A 19,775-nucleotide genomic window follows, 5' to 3' on the forward strand; every position below is an offset into this window, starting at 1 on the left:
ATGTAACCCACCCTTATATTCTTATTTCTAGGGAAGTTATTTTCGTTTCGTGCATTTTTGCTTAGCATGCCATTTTTCAGGAACAAATTAGATGCGCTGAATGAGGGATAGCTGTAAAACACTTAGGAATATGCTGAGGTCACTCTCGGTGCTAGATAAATGCACATTTTACTTTTCTTAATGGACATTCTATCTGTAGAGAAAATAGCAGGGGTTCTGTCACTTAGATTGGGCAGGCTATGGTTTTTATACTTCTAATATTTGTGTATGCCTTGTTTGTATATATATATTTGTCTGATATCTGGGGCAGCATACTTCAGTTGCTCAGGTGGCGATCCCCAGAAACAAAAGACAACAATGCTTTTGCATTTATAATGCAAATTTCTCACGCACTTCAGTGGTTCTGGCATATGTACAAAGTAAAGGGGCATTAAACACACACAATGAGACAACAGATAAATCTAGCTTTAAGGATCTCTCAAAAGTTACTGGAAAAATTCCTCAGTACACAAAAGTGGGCAATCGCTCTCTGCAGTCACATGAGTACAAGGCAATAATAGTTGGTCATGAGTTGGAAGCAAAATCAAACTCCGGGTTTAAAATTGGATGGTGTCTGTTTCCTGGCACGGGGATAGTGACGTGTGATTACCACACACTCCGTTGATGTGATGCAGGTAGTATGCAAACTTTGTGCTGCCTGCTCAATGATAGTGACGTTCAGCCAAGTACTGCTGACTGGTTATAGGCTCAGTGGGTGCATGACTAGAGTTTACCAGCATTTCTTAAAAGACAGCCTACACCTATTGGAAGGAAGATGCATTCAGTTTACAGTAGCTGGTGGTACCATGTCTAAAGGTGGCTTCCGAGTAGGAATAAGGGCAGTAGTCGGCTGCAGGCCACAAAGATGACTCTCAGGTTTCCTGATGTGGCACTGGAGCTCCAGGGGATGGGAAGGAGAAGAAAGGTAATGTTTCACCAGGGCACTAGGAGGCTTCCGGGAATCCACTGCAACAGGTAATGAGAGCTAGCAGCTGACTGTTGTGCTGCAAAAACTTAGCTATTTATGTAAGGTTATCTAAGGTCAGTGAATTCATCTTCAAAAGGCCATTTCCTACTCACCACACCACATCACAATTCTGCTCAATGGATCACACCTCTAATCACTCATGCATCAAAAATCTCAAGCAGTCAGGACTCATGTTTAACATTCAGCTGCTTCACCATGACCTCATACATTGACCAATGATATAAGTCTCACACCCACATCTAGCAATTTCCATGTATTTCCAGCCAGGAAATCTTGGAATAAGTTAACAATAGTGAGATTGCCATGTAAAATGTCAACATTTATAGCATACATTGCTGATATTGCCATTATAGGAAATTCTATCTCAAGGAAAAGAACTCAGTGGCAACTTCATTTACTGAGATTCTCATTAATGCATTAGTACATAAATATTCTGAAAGGAGGTCCAGTCATTGAAACCAAAGGGACAGGTATAACTAAACTTTACAAAAAAAAAACAGTAGAACTCCAGCCAAAATAAATACATATCAAAGAATATCTGTTGACAAGTGAGATTGCATCATTAACTAATAATTAGATACAGAAAAGATTGCAGCATATAACAGATAATTATAAATAATTATAAAGTGAATATTACAATTTTACTTTTCAAAGTTAATATGTCTAATTTGCCATATTTCATTTTCAGAAATAAACATTAAATTTTTGCCCTAAACAGCATTCTTCATTTTTGACATTGGCAAAATCTACCAGAAGTATATTCCACATTATGATGCCATTTTCTGTTTGGCAAGTAGTGAAGTGTGCAATAAAGACATTCCAACAATTCTTGGATTTACTGACTGCAGTAAAATTCCTGGAACATTGTTCAAACGATTCCAGTAATGCATATTTGTTTGAGATACACTGCATATTTGATAGAGTTTGACTATACATTCAAAGTTTAAAACTATGTCCCTCCAGCTGTGGACCCCATGAACACCGTGTTGATTGGGGGTAGCGATGATACCATATTCGTCACCTCCCCAGGTTGTCTGTGGGTATCTATTGTATCCTGAGAATTATATTGACCTGAGTTGTTGCTGTACATACATTGGGAAGAAGATGAAGAAATCACACTTTGCATATGTGAAGCTGCAAAAAAAAAACATAAGGGCTATAATTTAACAGCATACTGCAGGGCAGATCTTAAGTAACTCCTTCTAAAAGCTGGTTATTTTTCCTAGAACTGTAAAAACATTTGCTGAAAATGTTCTAACATACTTCCTTTGAAAAGCTGTTTACGGTGTACTGTCAATCCTGAAATTGTTTTATTTCAAATTATCTTGAAATTCTGAAATAAATTTGTGCGTAACTATTATTTATGATATTGAATAATTCAATTTTTGAATAGAAAATAACTGAATTACCAGCAACTAAATCTGACATTATTTCAACTGGAGGTTATGAGCCATTATTATATCACACTGGCACACGTATCTGGTACAAACATCATCAAACAAGCTTTCTGGGATGGACTTTATTGAAATGTAGTGGGCTGCCTCTCAGTTTGCAGTAAAGTTAATATTCAACCACAAGATTATTGACTCTTCATTTATATGATGCTCTTCAAGATTGTGATGAACAATAAAATATGGCGCTTAAAAGATTCAAAGCACTAACTATATTTTATTAATAAAATGTAACCAGGCCAAGTAATCGTCTCTGTATGTCCTTTCATATTCATGTGTGCCGGAAATCTCAGTTAAGCTTGAAAATGTATTTAAAATGGAATTCTTCATAACGGCAACTGGCAAATGAAAGAAGGTGTACAAAGCAAAAAAGAGGTAAACACAAATCAGCAGGCCTTTGATGTCATAAAAAGGACAATGGCAATTAGAAACAACAAGAAACTAACACTGATGAAAGCTTGAGACTGGAGACAGGTTGGAATCAACAAGAAAAAGGTAAAATAATATCACTAGATAAACTTGTACAGAGATTTGCTTGTTTTTCTCAGAAATAAGTGCATGTTATACACTCAGTGTTTGGCAGCTGATTCAGGTAACTATAAGCATAAAGTATCTAGAGTCAATAGATAAAACCAATTTTAATACTATAATATCATCAGAAATTGCAGAAAGCCACAATGAAGAGGAACAGTTTCTTGGTGCGCCAGAGCAGCAGTTCAGCTACTACAATTTGACTTAGTGCATATGCTAAGGACAGAAAACAGTCAGAAGTTCTGCTTCCTACTGCTAACCTGTGACTCCTTCTGGATATTGTGTCAGGACAGGATCTGGCTCTGCGCAGCTGTTCCTAGTCAAATTGTTCGTTGATACTTCCTGTTGGGAATCATGAAGAATGATCACTTGGGTAAGAAATCAGAGGACAGTCACAAAGTGATACCCAGTGATATCACAACCTTCTTTTTCCTTATTCTTCAATGGGTTGCAGGCATTGCTGGCTGGGGCAGCATTAGTTACCCATCCCTAGTTGCTCTTCTTGAACCACTGTAGTCCATGTGGGGTAGGTGCACCCAGTGCTGTTAGGGAGTTCCAGGATTTTGACTCAGACAGTGAAGGAATGGAGATATATTTCCAAGTCAGGATGGTGAGTGACTTGGAGGGGAACCTCCAAGTGGTGGTGTTCCCATCTATCTGTTGCCCTTGTCCTAGATTGTAGTGGTTGTGGGTTTGGAAGGTGCTGTCTAAGGAGCCTTGGTGAATTCCTGCAGTGCATCTTTTAGATGGTAAACACTGCTGCTACTGTGCGTCCATGTTGGAGGGAGTGAATATTTGTGGAAGTGGTGCCAATCAAGCTGGCTGCTTTGTCCTGGACGGTGTCAAGCTTGAGTGATATTGGAGCTGCACTCATCCAGCCAAGTGGGGAGTATCCAGTCACACTCCTGACTTGTGCCTTGTAGATGGTGCACAGGCACTGGGGAGTCAGGAGGTGAGTTACTCATTGCACGATTCCTAGTCATAGTATTTATACGGGGAGTCCAGTTCAGTTTCTGGTTAATGGTAACCCCCACGATGTTGATAGTAGGGGATTCAGTGATGGTAATGCCATTCGACATCAGGGAGTGATGGTTAGATTCTCTCTTGTTGGAGATGGCACTTGATTACACAATGTGTACCATTTGTGCCAAACATCAGCGATCATCCCCAATTCTGACCTTATGATAGAAGGAAGATCATTGATGAAGCAACTGAAGATGGTTGGGCCTAGGACACTACCTGAGGAACTCTTGCAGTCATGTCCTGGTGCTGAGATAACTGACCTCCAACAACCACAACCATCTTCCTTTGTGCTAGGCATGACTCTACCCTGATTCCCAATGACTCCAGTTTCCCTAGGGCTCCTTGATGCCACACTCAGTCAAATGCGGCATTGATGTCAAGGGCAGTCATTCTCACCTCAAGTTCAGCTCTTTTGTGCATGTTCAAACCAAGGCTGTAATGAGGTCAGGAGCTGAGTGGTCCTGGTGGAACCCAAACTGGGCATCAGTGAGCAGGTTATTGTTAAGCAAGTGCTGCTTGATAGCACTGTTGATGACCCCTTCCATTACTTTACTGATGATCGAGAATAGACTGATGGGTTGGTAATTGGCCGGGTTGGATTTGTCCTGCCTTCTGTGTACAGGGCATACTTGGGCAATTTTCCACATTGCTGGGTAGATGCCAGTGTTGTAGCTGTACTGGAACAGCTTGGCTAGGGGTGCGGCTAGTTCTGGAGCACAAGTCTTCAGTGCTATTGCCGGAATGTATCCAGTGCCTTCAGCTGTTTCTTGATATCATGTGGAATGAATCGAATTGGCTGAAGACTGGCATCTGTGATGCAGAGCAGGCAGAGATGGATCATCCACTCAGCACTTCTGGCTGAAGATTGTGGCAAATGCTTCAACCTTATCTTTTGCACTGATGTGCTGGGCCCCCCCATCATGGAGTATGGGGATAGTCGTGGAGCCTCCTCCTCCAGTGAGTTGTTTAATTGTCCACCACCACTCACGACTGGATATGACAGGACTGCAGAGCTTAGATCTGATCCATTGGTTGTGGAATCCCTTAGCTGTCTATCACTTGTTGCTTGTGCCGTTTGGCACACATAATAGACCTATGTTATAGCTTCACCAGGTTGACACCTTTTTAGGTAAGCCTAATGTTGCTCCTGGCATGCCCTCCTGCACTCTTCATTGAACCTGGGTTGATCCCCTGGCTTGATGGTAATGGTAGAGTGGGGGATATGCTGGGCCATGAGGTACAGATTGTGTTTGAGTCCAATCTGTTGCTGCTGATGGTTCAATGAGCCTCATGGATGCCCAGTCTTGAGTTGCTAGGTCTGTTCAAAATCTATCCCATTTAGCATGGTGGTAGTGCCACACAACGTGATGGAGGGTATTCAAGGTGAAGGCGGGTTTTTGTCTCAACAAGGACTGTGCAGTGGTCAATCTTACCAATACTGTCATGGAAAGATGCATCTGCAGCAGGTAGGTTGGTGAGCATGATGTCATGTATGTTTTTCCCTCACCACCTGCTGCTGTCTAGCAGTTATGTCCTTTAGAGCTCGGCCAGCAGTGGTGCTACCAAGTCACTTTTAGTGATAGACATTGAAGTCCCCCCCCACAGTACATTCCATGCCTTTGCCACCCTCAGTGCTTCCTCCAAGTGGTGTTCAACATGGAGGAGCAGAGTCATCAGCTGAGGGAGGGCAGTACGTAGTAATCAACAGGAGGTTTCCTTGCCCACTTTTGACCTGATGCTATGAGACTTCATGGGGGCCAGAGTTGATGTTGAGAGGGCAACTCTCTCTAGACTATATACCTGTGCCATCACCTCTGCTGGGTCTGTCCTGCCAGTGGACATACCCAGGGATGGTGATGGCCGTGTCTGGGGTGTTATTTGTAAGATATGATTCCGTGAGGATGACCATGTCAGGCTGTTGCTTGACTATTCTGAGACAGCTCTCCCAATTTTGGTGCTGGCCCCCAGATGTTAGTAAGGAGGACTTTGCAGGGTTGACAGGGCTGAGTTTGCCATTGTCGTTGCTGGGTGGTCCATCTGGTTTCATTCCTTTTTTGAGGCTTGTAGCGGTTCAATACAACTGAGTCGCTTGCTGTAGGTCTGGAATCAGATGTAGGCCAGACCAGGTAAGGACAGCAGATTTCCTTCCCTGAAGGAAATTAGTGAACCAGATGGGTTTTTACAGCAATCACTTCATGGTCTGCCAGATTTTTATCAAATTCAAATTCTACCATCTGTCGTGACAGGATTCGAATCCATGTTCCCAAAGCTATTACCTGGGTCCCTGGATTACTAGTCCAGCAACACCACTAGGCCATTACCTCCCCTTACTGGTTCCTTCCATCCTTCTCCATTGTAATCGCATCCTGATTCCCCTTCTTCCTATCACTATCTAGCCTGCCCGTTATCCTTGAATCCATCATTGTCCAAATGGACATTCCTACCCTCCCTGAACCATAAGACCATAAGATGTAGGAGCAGAAGTAGGCCATTCTGCCCATTAAGTCTGTTCTGCCATTCAATGAAATTATGGCTGATCTGATAACCCTCAGCTCCACTTTCCTGCCTTTTCACCATAACCCTTGATGCCCTTACTGATTAAAAGTCTAAGCTTTGAATATACTTAATGACCCATTAATGTTGATGTCCCCATGGCCTTTGTTGACCTGATCTCTCCTCTTTGAGGCCAAACGGACCCAGACTTTGGGACCGTCACCCTCCCCCCACCACAATTCAATACCCCTCCATGATTTACAGGATACAAGTGCCTCTCTGAATGTGACTGTGCCTTCTGCCTCAGTGCCATGACTCAAACACCAAGGACCAAATTCCTTAGTTGACTGACCACGTCCTGCATACCCTATTGTGCATAAGTGTCACTGCCCAAAGGGGCCTTGCCCCACTCAAGACCTGAACCAAGACATGGGTGCCATGCAGAGCCCTCTAACATGGCCTGCTCAGCCCCAGGACAGTCTCCTTAATATGCCCCTGACGGCATGGCCTCAGCCCCAGGCTGGTCTCGGATTCTTCCTTGGAAAGTCTTATAATTCCAGTGAGTTGGCCTTTTAATGAGCATTCATGAGATGCAAATTGATGCAAGTGTGGCTCCTGACATAGATCAGCAGGAAGCTTAACCCGCCCTTTAACACCATCAAATTCAGGAGAACAAAATCTGAAACTAATTTCCCACTGGTAGGGAACTGACTTTTTCCCCATCACACCAAATTTAGTGCCCTTGCCCACCACGACTGGCAGGAGTGGAAAATTCCACCCAACTAATTTTGGTTTCATGATTTGGTTCTTCAGCTGTACCATGTCGCTCCCAAATTAATCATTTCTACCAGTAGCTGAATCAATTTTCTTTAACTCAGCCAGTTAATTGTTTGTTGGTTCACAATGCAAATGATGTTATGTAAAACATAAGCTGGGATTTTCCGTGAGAGAGTGAGAGAGAAAAAAACAATATTTGACCTGCCAACGGTAATGGCAGAATTTCACCCCGTATTGTGTGGAGTATTTGGAAAAAAATTCAGAGGCACGGGTTTTCCATTGGATTGGTGTTGGGGTGGTATCAGATTCGCCTGCCACACCATGACCTCAGAGCTTCAGTAACCTGGGCGCCATATTGAAAGGCCGCCTCACCCCTGCACAGAACGAACACTCTCCACGGGATAGGAAGTTGGTAGGAATTGGTGGCTGCAAAAAAGTTAGGAAACATGCTGCCCCCAAATTTAGTGATGTCTCCTCGAGCATCCATAGGACGCAGTGGAGGCCCATCACAATGTCCTCTAGCCTTGCTCTGCACACAGACCAGCAAGCAACACAGACCAGCAAGCAACGTCACCAATCTAGCATGGGAGGCAGTGGCAGTGGTCATCAGTGCCAACACACTCCAAAAGAGGGCAGACACCCAGTGCAGGAAGAGGATAAATGACCTTCTCCATTCCTCCACTCTTATCACTCAACTGACAAACTCACACATCCACAGGGATTTCACTGACTGTCAGCTCAAGGGGCATCGTTATTCAGTCTCTCACATAGCTTCACCTGCACTGCAGATCATGTCCTCATCCTATCCATAGCACCACTCACCACCCACACCTGCCAAGCACCCTTCACATTTGGCCTGGCAGGTGTCCTGCTTACACTCACTCCATCTGTATTCATGCAGGACAAGCTGGCACATAACAAAAGGGAGACCTACCTCAAGGTCCTGACAGACTTTGCAAATAGAGCAATTCAGCTGGCCATTGAGGATCTGGACTGTTCCTGTGCTGACGGTGAGGTCAGCAGCGCTCAACCAACTGAGGATCCAGCAGTGCAACATCCACCAGACAACCATGCTGTGAGTGATGTGTCCTGTTTCACAGGCCACTGCCATGCACGAATTATTGTTCTTTTGCAGGTACATTTGGGAAGCCGCCGTGGGGAGTCCACAAGCCAGGTCCTCAACTCCAGCCCCGAGGACACCACGGAAGAGGAATCTCTAGAAACTGACAATGGAAGACCCGTCACAGTGCTCACTCACATCCTCCACCAGCGCAGAGACACATACTTCAGTGGGACCTAGTTTTAGAGTAGCCTCAGGGTCGCAATCTGCTGAGCACATCGCACTGTCTGATCCACAGCAGGCAGAGGCAGGGGGAATTCGAGTGCCAGCACTCAGGATTGCTGGAGGCCAGGAATCTGCCGAGTCTGAGTCAGGTGAGTAGCTCTGGATTCGGTCATACCTCAATTGCTGGAGTTGCAAAGATGATCTCGGGAACACCAGGAAGGGGTGAGTGATGCACTCCTCAGATTGAAAGGCACAATGGAGGAATCTGTCCGCCTTCAGGCTGAGGTGACAGCACCGGCATGCCAATACACCGAGGTCAACTCTGGCTGGGTGATGGCTGCTGTGGAGACCTTGGTCCAAGACATTGGTTCTGCACTCCACTGCTGATGCACTTGCTGGCAACCATTACTGTCAACACAACACGGGTGGGGGGAGGTGTGGAGAAGAGAGCAGGGCATCTCGAGCTCACTTCAGCTGCTTCTTCCTTTCAAGAAGTCATCCAGGGGCCCTCGGGCACCCATAAGGCGGATCAGCAGGTGCATAGCCCAGTGCCATCCACCCAGGTGACTCACGGAGTGACTGGCTCATCCAAATCCCCACTTCCTACAATCCTAGCAGCTCCAGCTTTGCAGGCCGAGGAGGGTGGCACTGCTACACAGCAGGATCCCGAAAGCGGGCCAGGGCACTCTAGGTCTCAGCTCTCCAGAGGATGTCCACTAAGGTCATCATAGACAACAGCAGTTAGCAGGCTGCCTCCACTGTGGATGTTGAGGATGCACCAAGATATAGCGGCAGGTTTAGAAAGGTCAGGAAGATGTAGTTACACAATGTGGGCATGTACGTAATGTTGACCATCGTAAATACTTCCCAAGAATGTCTCCTTGTGCTGCACAGTATGCATGTCAATCAGATGTGAAACCATGGTTCCTGCACAAAATGAAGGCAGGTGAAGGTAGTGGCCCAAGAGCCACTGGCTGAGTCCTTGAGAGGAAAGGGCAGTCCAGGGCCTCTCCTCTGTGCAGTGTGTAACCTGAGCAGAGTGATTGTCCAGCTTCAAAGTCACTCTCCTGATCAGTGATGCCTGCACCTCAATGTGGCTTGTGTTTGCTGCAAGAATCTCGTACCCAAGTGTCACTGGGCTCCGTGATGTTCTGTGTGCTCTCAGCATCTTAGCGGTGGGCTCCCCCCCAATCCTCCAGCATTCCTGACAGCTGAAGGTGTGGTGCTGAAGGGAACAGGTGATGAAGCCTGCCAATGGATCCAGTCCATGTGCCCACTGTATCACAGCAGTGTCTCCATGATATGAGCCTCTTCACAGAACATACGTGCGTTGCCCTCAGCCAGACAGGTGTCAGGTGCTCCCAGTGAAGATCTCAGGAGTGTCCTCACTGCATCTCATCATTATCCTCCTGGAATCTTGTGGCAATGAAGGCCTCATGACTATGCCTGCCTCGTCTGGCCAGTGCACTAGGCTCATTGCCTGCATTCTCCCCTTCCAGGACCTCATCACTCTCATCCCTTTCGAATTCCTCCTCATTGGAAGGGATGTGCATCTCTTTCATCTCCTCCTCACCCAGGTCCTCCCCCAATTTGCATTGCCAGGCAGCATAGCATGCAGTAAGCCATGATGGTGCGTGACACCCTCTGGGGAGTGTACTGGTGCTGCACCAGAACCTCATTTTTAGGATCCCTATGGTGTGCTCCACCAACTCTGGTTGCAGCATGAGCCTCATTGTACCTTCTCTCAGCAGTAGTCTGAGGCCTCCGCACAGGCGTCAATCAGCCATGTCTTTTGTGGGAAGTCCTTGTCCCCAAGGAGCCAACCCTGCAGCTGTGTTGTCTCTGGAAGATGTCAGGGATCTGAGGCCTGCTGAGAATGTACGAGCTGTGGACATTTCCAGGGTATATTCCACACACCTGCATGATCCGTTTGTTATGGTTGCAGACCAGCTGGACATCAAGAGAGTGGAAGCTTTTGTGGTTCACATAAAGGAGTGCTTGTTGCCAGGGAGATTTAAGAGCCACATGAGTGCAGTCAATAGCACCCTGCACCTCTGGGAATCTAGAAACCTGAACAAAATATAGCACTCTTGCTTCCTGTCAAAATTAACAAAGACATGTACCTTGGCAAAAATGGCATCTATGACCTCCTGGATACATTTGAGTGGAGGCGTGCGAGATCCTGCACAGGTCCCCATGGAGCCCTGGAAGGAACCACTGCCGTAGAAATTGAGTACAGCAGTAACTAACTGCCACTGGCAGTGGATGCCCTTGGAGTCCCCGTGGTGCCAAATCCTGCAGAATGTGCCATATGTGAGTGACCAGTTCCCTTGACTTGCGCAGTCATTGGCAACACTGGTTCTTGTTCAGCTGCAGGTAGCACACATGCCATCTGTAGATCTTGGGTCTAGTGATGTGCCTAGGAGTGACAGCTCTCTGTGGGGTTTATCCTCTGTGCGGAGGAGGCCATGTTGCCCCATGGTCTTCAAGGTCCTGCTGCTCTCTTTGGCGAGCCAGGTGCCTCCATCACATTCTTCTCCTTCTCCTCAGCCTATAAGTAATGAGACAGAGAGTCAGGTCACAAGGCTCCATGTTCCTGATGGTTCCTCACTGCAGTATCAAAGAGAAACTTGAAGGTCAGCAATTGTATCCTAAAGACCACTCTTGATCAAGTTGTCACCTGCAGCTGCCTCCCAAGGCCCCTTTGCACATGCTGGAGAATCGTGGCCACATGGATGCCCAGTGTTTAGTGCTCATGATGGTTGACCAAAACCCCACCCACCACCGCTCCACACCACATGACCGTGTGGTGGCTGCTTCGGCCACTCAGCTGCACCCTGAACTCTTATCTCAGGGGCAGGCATTGTCCTAACCTGGACGCCAAGGTTTCACGGTTTGCTTGGACTATGAGAGTGACTTTTCAATGTCAACTTAAACATTTAATGCAAGGGACTAGGACCACACCCTGCCATCGTGTTTGATGGCCACCTTTCCCAAGGGGATCCACAAGCTTGCCCCGTTTGCCAATGGTTCTGCAGCACCATAGCACTCATTCAATTTTGAAGTCTGTGTGGAAGAGGTTAAAAGTAGAGGAGCAATCATTGGCATTCTTAGGAATTCGTGTTGCTTGAATGGGCACAATTGCTTGACTAGACCATCTCCAAGCATGTCAATTGAGGTCATACTAGACGGTCTCAACTCTAGAAGAGTGCTCATCTTTGACATGTCCTTCAATTTGCCTGGCCGTTTTCTTCTCTCCCACAGCCCTGACCCCCACCCCCAAACCTAATAAGTGTTAGTGAGTAGCCTGGCCCCGAGGTTCCCTTCTCTCTGGCGCTGTTGCCCTAGCCCAGGCACCACAAGCTAGCCATGAAGATGCCACTGTGGAGACTTGCCTGTGACCACCCCCCCCCCCACCCCAAATCCACAGAGCCCCATCCATGCATTGGGATCCTCATGAGCACTGTGCCAAGTTGTATGCGCTCACCTCCAAGTTCCCTTCAAAAGGGAAGGTCGCCGGGTGCACACCGTTTAAAAGGCAGTTGTATACCATACTGTTCAAAAATCACACTAACGTGGGATTTAAATTTGGCGTGGAAGGGTGATGATGATTCTGGTATGTGGCCACAATAATGATATGCAAATGCATTCAAATGAAGTTCCTGATGTCTGATGGCAAGAACACATGGTCCGCCATTGATGGGGAGAGGACAATCGTTTCAGATTTACTTCGCTAGGAAGCGTGCCTATGGCCTTAGGCATGGAAAATCCCAGCCACAGATGCAAACCTTGGGGGAAGATTTTTGGAATATATATTTCCATGCAAACATGTACATTAACTTTAAGTTAAAAAAATGTAGAAAACGTCAAAACTAAAAAACTTATCTACCATGAGAAAGCTAGGAAAACAAAAAGTTTGTGTACTCACTAACCCGTGAGGCCTTGTCTCACTTTGGGAAATGGATGAGTGATGGTGGAGGTGAGTTTAAATCAGAGTTTGGGAGGACTTTTTGGATAGCTAAAACAAGGAGTTCTTTGAGGACATTTTGGAGGGCCATTCAAAGAGTTTGAGGGCTATTGGCATTCTTTGAAGTGTCATTTTCATTGGGGCTTTTAAAGAATTTTACCAATGACAGCTGCATTTTTGCTTTTTCCCTCTGTAGAGCACCCCATAGCAGTTGACTGCATTGTTAATGTTTCTGTTCATTCTTGAACTACGCTCTGTGCCTTTTTCATGAAAACTGGTAATTGCCTCTTCAAGCTTTTTCAAGGCATCACAAGTGATTTTGAGCTAAATGCCTTGGTTGTTATTCTTGCTCAACATCTCCCTCTCTGTTGTTCCATTTCTTTCAGGTTCTTGGTAGGCAGTGCCTCTGCATGAGAAGCAAGCAATTCTGCACCATCCGCAGTGTTTAGTATAAGCCATCCAATTTACTTGCCCATTTTTACAATTGTCTCTTGGATTTTCTCAATAGGCTCGACATGACCTTTGATTCTAACACAATCTAGTTACAACTTCGTCCACACACCATTCAAATTGGATGAGGTTGTCTCAATCCATTTGGCAGGAATGTTATCAATGACCTTAACAGTGTTGTAATTCTTCCAAAATTCCTTTAAGGTAGGTTGGCATCACCACCTTCGGTTTCCCTGCTGGCCTGTCCAGAAGTTCTTGTGTGGCAATAGGTCTTGATGTTTGCAATCACCCCTTGGTCCACAGACTGAAAAATGGAGGTGCTGTTAGGTGGTGGGAAGATCACTAACAGTTTCACCAAGGTCAGCACAAGCCATAGGATGGCCAGGAGCATTATCCTGGATAAGCGATCCTTTGCTGTTTTAAAGCCTGGATACACTTTTCTTCCCTTGTAACATATGTCCTGGAAGGCATCCTTTTCCAGAATAAACCAGTTTCATCAACATTAAACATTTGTTGAGGAGTGTATACACACTTGTCAATGATTTCACTGAGCGTTTTAACGAAGGATTCATCTGCTTTATCATCAACACTGGCAACTTCCCCATTTCAATGTTATGCAAATTAACATGTTTTCTGTATCTTGCAAACTCCGATGGAGTGGCAATTGAGTTGAATTGCCAATCAGCTTGAAGGTTCTTACCTTGATGTCCTATCTCGCCCGACCTTCTGACACAGGCCAGTTGAGATCTGGACAGTGCAGCATGTCCCCGGGGCCTAGTGTTTGAGGGTTGTAGACATGCTGGTAAAGAAAGCCACATCCCCTTTTTCCCATAAGGCAAGTTTAAAAGGTCCAGCTAGTTTTAAAGGTCCTTGACAAGCCAGGGAAAAGGTAAGTATATAAAGGTAAGTGGGTAGGATTGGGTGGGGTGGGTAGGAGAGGTGGTCGTCTGTGGGTTAGTGTTGGGTCTTTTTGGAGAGGGTGGGAGTGTCAGGTCCAGCCTTGGACGAGGGTAGTGTCGGGTTGCGCCGGGCCTTGTGGGGAGTGGATGGGGCGAGTGTCGGGAGTGCTAGTGACAGGTCGGACCATCATTGTGGGTTTGGTGGGGGGGGGGGGGGGTGGGGGGGGGGGGGGGGGGCAGAGTTTCAGGTCAGGTTGGACCTTGGAGGGGTGGCGGCGAAATTTTGGTCAGGCCAGGCATTAGTCGTGGGCCAGGCGGGGGGGTGGGGGTGTCAGGTCAACTCAGACCTCAGGTGGTGAGTGTGTTGGGTCAGGTTGGGCCTTGGGGGAGGTGGGGGCGGAAAGAGGAGTGTTACGTTGGGTTGGGCCTTCGGAGAGGTGGAGGTGAGAGTTGGGCTTGGTGATGGCGGCAGCAGAGGCTAGGGTTGGAGTCACGCCTGGCCGGGGAGTGGGTGTGGGGTAATTCCCTGGCTTGGGGAGTTCCTCTTCTAGGAGGGGTGATAACGGCTGTTTTGCTTGGATCACAAAATGGCCCAGCGCCCACTCCACTTGTCTATACTGTATGAGGCAGTGAACTTTTAACCAGCGGTCATTAGAAGGACCATTGGAGACCACTACAGGACAGTGCAACCTGGGCCCAGCACAAATAAAAATCCAGGCTACTTCTAATCTAAGGCTCATAACCACCTCCCAAGATTGCCTGCTCCCCACCTCAGCAACCCAGCTGTCAGGGCAGAATCTTCTGTTCAGCGTGAGGAGGAGGGCCCCACACATCAATGTGTGAAATGTGGTGCAGTGACATCACCACACGTCAGTCTGATCTTCCATTCGGCAGGCACGCACCTGAATCAGCTGCGCACTTGCCAAACTGTCAAAGGCCTATGGCCATTAGTAAACTAATTAAAGCAATTGTCAGGGCTGTCTCTCCAACCTTAAAGGTTGGTGGACAGGCGAAGAGCCCAGGCGGCCTTCGTATTTCTCATAAAACCTCATCCATGGGCAGGATTAGATTTCATGCAAGGTTTATTAAATAAAATTTTTTATTAAAATTCATAAACATGTCCCAGCTCATGTGACGCTGTCGCAAAACATGTAAAAATAAAATTATTCAGACCATCTTTTGCACTGAACTTAATCTCTGGGGCATGGAGCTGCCTCAGGGAGGTTTCTGTGCTCTTTCACGCGCATGCGGGAAAGAGCGCAGGCCCCAACTCTCCCTCCTCCCCCCACAGGTAGTGCTTAATTGGCCCACCCACAAAATGGCAGCGTGCAAACAATTGTGGGTGGCGATGGGCTCTGTGCCCACTCCCAACCAGGAGGAAATTCTCCCCTCACTCTTAATATTGGAGTTATGCAGGATGTCGAGGCATACAGCAACATTAACGTGAAACAGCCACCATGCAATGTGAATGCAGGGTATTAATTGGAGATCAACATCAATGTGAAATGTCGTTGTGCGCAGGACATTAAATGAGGACCTTCTGTACTTTCAAATACAAACAAGTGAAGAGGGCATTCAGCAGCATGCAGACCTCCGCCACAGTGTTAACATTATGACAGTTGTACAGTTATTCCTTGAGGCTTTTTCCTGCCTGGTTGATACGCTAACTACAAAGCTGAAAAAAGAAATCTTTTTATTAACATCTTCAATCTCACTGAGGAGTCTTCAGACCAATCCACATTCAACAACCTACTCAAAACTCTGCTCACATTTTAACAGCTATGGCAAAAGAATCTGGACCCTCATCTTCACCAAAAATTAATCCATTCTTCCTTTGGCCATACCCTATCTGTACATTGAAATCTGTCCATTAGTTTGAGATATATTGTTTAAAGACAAACAGACTAACAAGCAGGGTAAAATCATTATCTCTGCCCACCTTCTGTGGCAGAGGTAATAAGTGTTTATGGTGTCTTTTGTCTACTTAATAATTATATTGCATTTTAATAGATTTACTACTGACTAAAATGACAATCACAAAAAAAATGTGCATTGAGATTATTTATTTCCTTAACTGAAAGTAAAAATTGCTAAAAATGAAAATTAACAGCCTTTACAGTTAGTAATCACAATCTACTGGTTAACTAAATTTTGAGTATTAAGATCTGTTAGATAATGAAATGCAGGGACCTATAATGCAACGGTAGTAGTGCATTGAGCGTTCACTTACTATAGACCTGGAAGCTTGAGGCCGTCAATTTGCCTAATGGGGTTAGCATAATCCAATCTGTTCATCCCCATTAGTGTACAGCTCATTACGGTAATGAAAATGTCAAAATGACATAGCCTGTCCATGATGTTACTGAAGCGCAGGACCCACATTGCACTTGCACACCATCCATTTGGACAAATGTTCAATGGAATAACCTGGTAAATAATTAAAATAATTCTCCTGGATTTCTTTTGGTATCTGCTACCCCTCTACCTATACCAATCCCCCTTTTTATTTAACCTTAACCCCATTTTATTTTACCACAGTCCACTCCTTCTCCCACCCCACCACCACCTCAGAAGATGAAGAGATATATGCCCACTAAATAAGACCAGAAATGCTATGTCTGCAGACAGAAGCTATAAATAACATTTTGATCTGTATGTGGGTCCCACCAGCACTAAAGCTTCACTTTGCTCAGGTCAGGTAAATTGCAAGATTACAAGGTAGTGATGATGATGTTCCATTTTTGGCACCTAACTATGCAACTTGGAAAATCTTTTATCTTTGGTTTGAGAGGCCTCTAGCTTCCAGTAGCAGAAGTTGAGCAATGGGTGGCAGTTTCACTACACTTCAGATTTAATAGCTGACAGAGGTATTGCATCTCTTATTTTAAAGATACTGGGCTGAATTTACCTTCCCTTTGCGGATGTGCTGGGGGTTTGGGGAGGAAGCTGAAAAAATGGGACAGGAAGGTGGCCAGAGGTGGTCATTTTGCCAGAGGCAGGCAAGGTAGCAATCCACTCTGTCTGGAGCCTAATTGAAGTGCTTAAGTCGCCAATTAAGGACTTCCTCCTGGCTCCACAGGTGTTTTGCCTATGTTGGAAGGGCCCGCAGCATTACTGCGAGGACTACCTGCAGTCCCAGCAGTGGCCACCTGTTCAAACATAGTATTGCTGGAACTAGAGCTAGGGCAGAACTTCCTCCCAGATGGGGGTGCAAGTCTCAACCTGAAACAATTAAGGCTGCTCCCAGCATAAAATGGCTGTGAGGCAGCTGGCTTTTGGCTGGGCAGGCTGACAACTGACTTTTCAATCAGGGGGACGGAGATTACAGCATCCAGTAAAATCCAGCCCATAGTATCCTTTGTTTACAACGGAGAGAATAAATTGCAAGTTATGAAGAAAATTTACTTGTTTAATAAACTCTTTATGTTCTATTCTTTCATATTTTCGTTCCATTCATTTGTATTCTCCCTTCCAAATGATAGCTCTATGTTTATATGTTTCAGAGGCCATTGGTTATAATCTGAAATCTTGATAAAATAATGTCAGTGCTTTTGGTGAAAATCAGCATCCTCTCAATGGCAAAGATGTCTCCTGTTTGCCAGCTGTAGTTGAATAAATGATAAATAAATCCCTGTATAAAGAAATGACTTCTGATTTCATTACAGCTGGTCCTTATTCTCAGATCCACATATCCACAGACTGTAGAAGCTAGTCATCAAATGAGGATGTGAAAATGCATTTTGGTTCCTCAAATGATTAAGGATTCCTTGACTCAGATTTGCCACATTTTCTGGTGTTCATTTCCATTCCCACTGATGGAATTAAACCAGATAGATAAAGAAAATACCTGAAGCAAATTACTAGCTATGCTATATTTCTAGATGAAAATATAGTCTGGTTGTTCAGATAGGATTTGTTTTGGACTGTTTACTCTGATGCTTATGCCTGAGGATCCACCTTTGGTGATCTTCTAGTGTTCTGTCAATTACTTTTGTCCAATGCTGACATAATGATCAGTTAAGTTAAGGATGTTTTTATCTTATTTCTGACAATGGGAATCTTTGGCTATTTTCAATACAGGTATAGGGTTATATTCATGTTTTTGGCAATTGTTTGGGTAGAGTTGTCTATCAATGTTGAAATTGAATTATTAGGTTTGACTTTGGGTATCTGTGGTTACTCTGCTCACAAAGTAATATCCAGTTTCTGAATAAATTACACAAGATTATTTAGTAATTAATGACTAGTAAAAAGGACCAATCTAATTCAAATTCATTGATAATAGGAGTACAGTGGCAATGTTACCGGATTAGTAATCCAGAGACCTAGATTAATACTCTGGAGACATTAATTCAAACCCCATCTGTGCAGCAGGTGGAATTTAAGTTTGATTAATTAATAAACTAAAATAGAAAGCTAGCTTTAGTAATGACCATGAAGCTATTGGATTGTCATAAAGGCTGCTCTAATTCACAAACGTCTAGCAGGGAAGGAAATCTGCTGTTCTAACCTGGTCTGCCCTAAATGTGATTCCAGACCCACAGCAAAGTGGTTGACTCTTAAATATGCCTTTGCAATGGACCAGCAAGCCACTCAGTTGTATCAAACCTTGACAGAAAAGTCAAAGAATGAAACCTGACAAAAATTAGCCAACCTTAATCTAGGCGCTGAAACAACAATGGCACACTCAGCAAAACGAAACCTGCAAAGTCCTTCTCACCAACATCTGGGGCCTCATGTCAAAATTGGGTGAGCTATCCCACAGATTGTTTTAGCAACAGCTTCACAAAGTCATATGTGCCAAATCATACCTTATAGCCAAAGTCTCAGACACATTCCTCGTTATCCCTGGGTATGTTCTGTTCCAGTGGAAGAACAGATCCACCGTAGGTAGTGACAATGGCATACAGTCAGGATGGAGTGCCCTTAGCAGTCCTCAACTTGACTCAGGACTGCAAGAAGCCTCATGGTATCAGATTGAACATGGTCAAGGAAATCTCCTGTTGATTCCCAACATCAATTAATGAATTGGTACTCTTCCATAGTGAACATAACTTTGAAAAAGCACTGAGGATAGCAAAGGCAAGGAATGCATTTAGGGTGGGGGACTTTAATGCCCATCACCAAGAGTGGCTTGGTTGCACCACCACAGACAGAGCTGGCAGAGCTTTGAAAGACATATCTGTCATTATGGGCAGCAGGTGGTGAGAACACCAATAAGGGGTGGGGGTGGGGGTGGGGGGGGGGGGGGGAAACTTGCTTAACGTCACCCTTTCTAATCTACCTGTCATAGACACATCTGTCCAAGAGTGTATTGGTAGAAGTGACTACTGTACACCCTTACTGCTGCTTTGTCTCAAAAGGACTAATGATAATCAGAGTATACCAGGAAGGGACAGAGTATACAAACCTGAGCACGACAGCAGATAAGGTGGTTGAGAGTTTGCAAAAATAAAAATAGTAAAAAAGAAACTAAAGGTGCACACAGCAGTTGTAGTAAAACAGATGAATTGTTAGCTCAAATAGAAATAAAAATATCTGACCTGAGAGATGTAACTGCCAAGGTGACTAATGCTGGGACCTGAATATTCAAGAGTACTTGACATTTTGGGAGGACAGCAAGTCAGGAAAATATGGGGTAGCTCTATTAACTAAGGATGACCTTACTACAACAGTGATAGATGACCTTAGTTCTAAAGATCAAGATGTAGAATCAGTTTGGGGAGAGATAGGAAATAGCAAAGATAAGAAGCCAATTGTGCGAGTAGCTTATAGCCGCCCTAACAGTAAATGAAGCTGTAGGATGAAGTATAGAGGAAGAAATAATGGGGGCTTGTAAGAAAAGTACTGCAATAATCATGGGTGATTTTAA

The 19,775-nt window shown here is 45.0% G+C and overlaps 1 protein-coding gene across 1 annotated transcript in view; it reads right to left on the bottom strand.

The window, feature by feature from the left end:
• Positions 1-1,976: 1,976 nt before the first annotated feature.
• rfx6 (regulatory factor X, 6) overlaps positions 1,977-19,775 on the bottom strand; it is a 102,950-nt gene continuing 85,151 nt past the window's right edge. The window contains exon 19 of the mRNA XM_041187401.1: positions 1,977-2,161. Within this exon, the coding sequence (XP_041043335.1) occupies positions 1,977-2,161 (185 nt within the window). The remainder of the gene's footprint in view (positions 2,162-19,775) is intronic.

This window comes from Carcharodon carcharias, chromosome 5 (genome assembly GCF_017639515.1).
Source record: "Carcharodon carcharias isolate sCarCar2 chromosome 5, sCarCar2.pri, whole genome shotgun sequence".
Taxonomy (NCBI): domain Eukaryota; kingdom Metazoa; phylum Chordata; class Chondrichthyes; order Lamniformes; family Lamnidae; genus Carcharodon; species Carcharodon carcharias.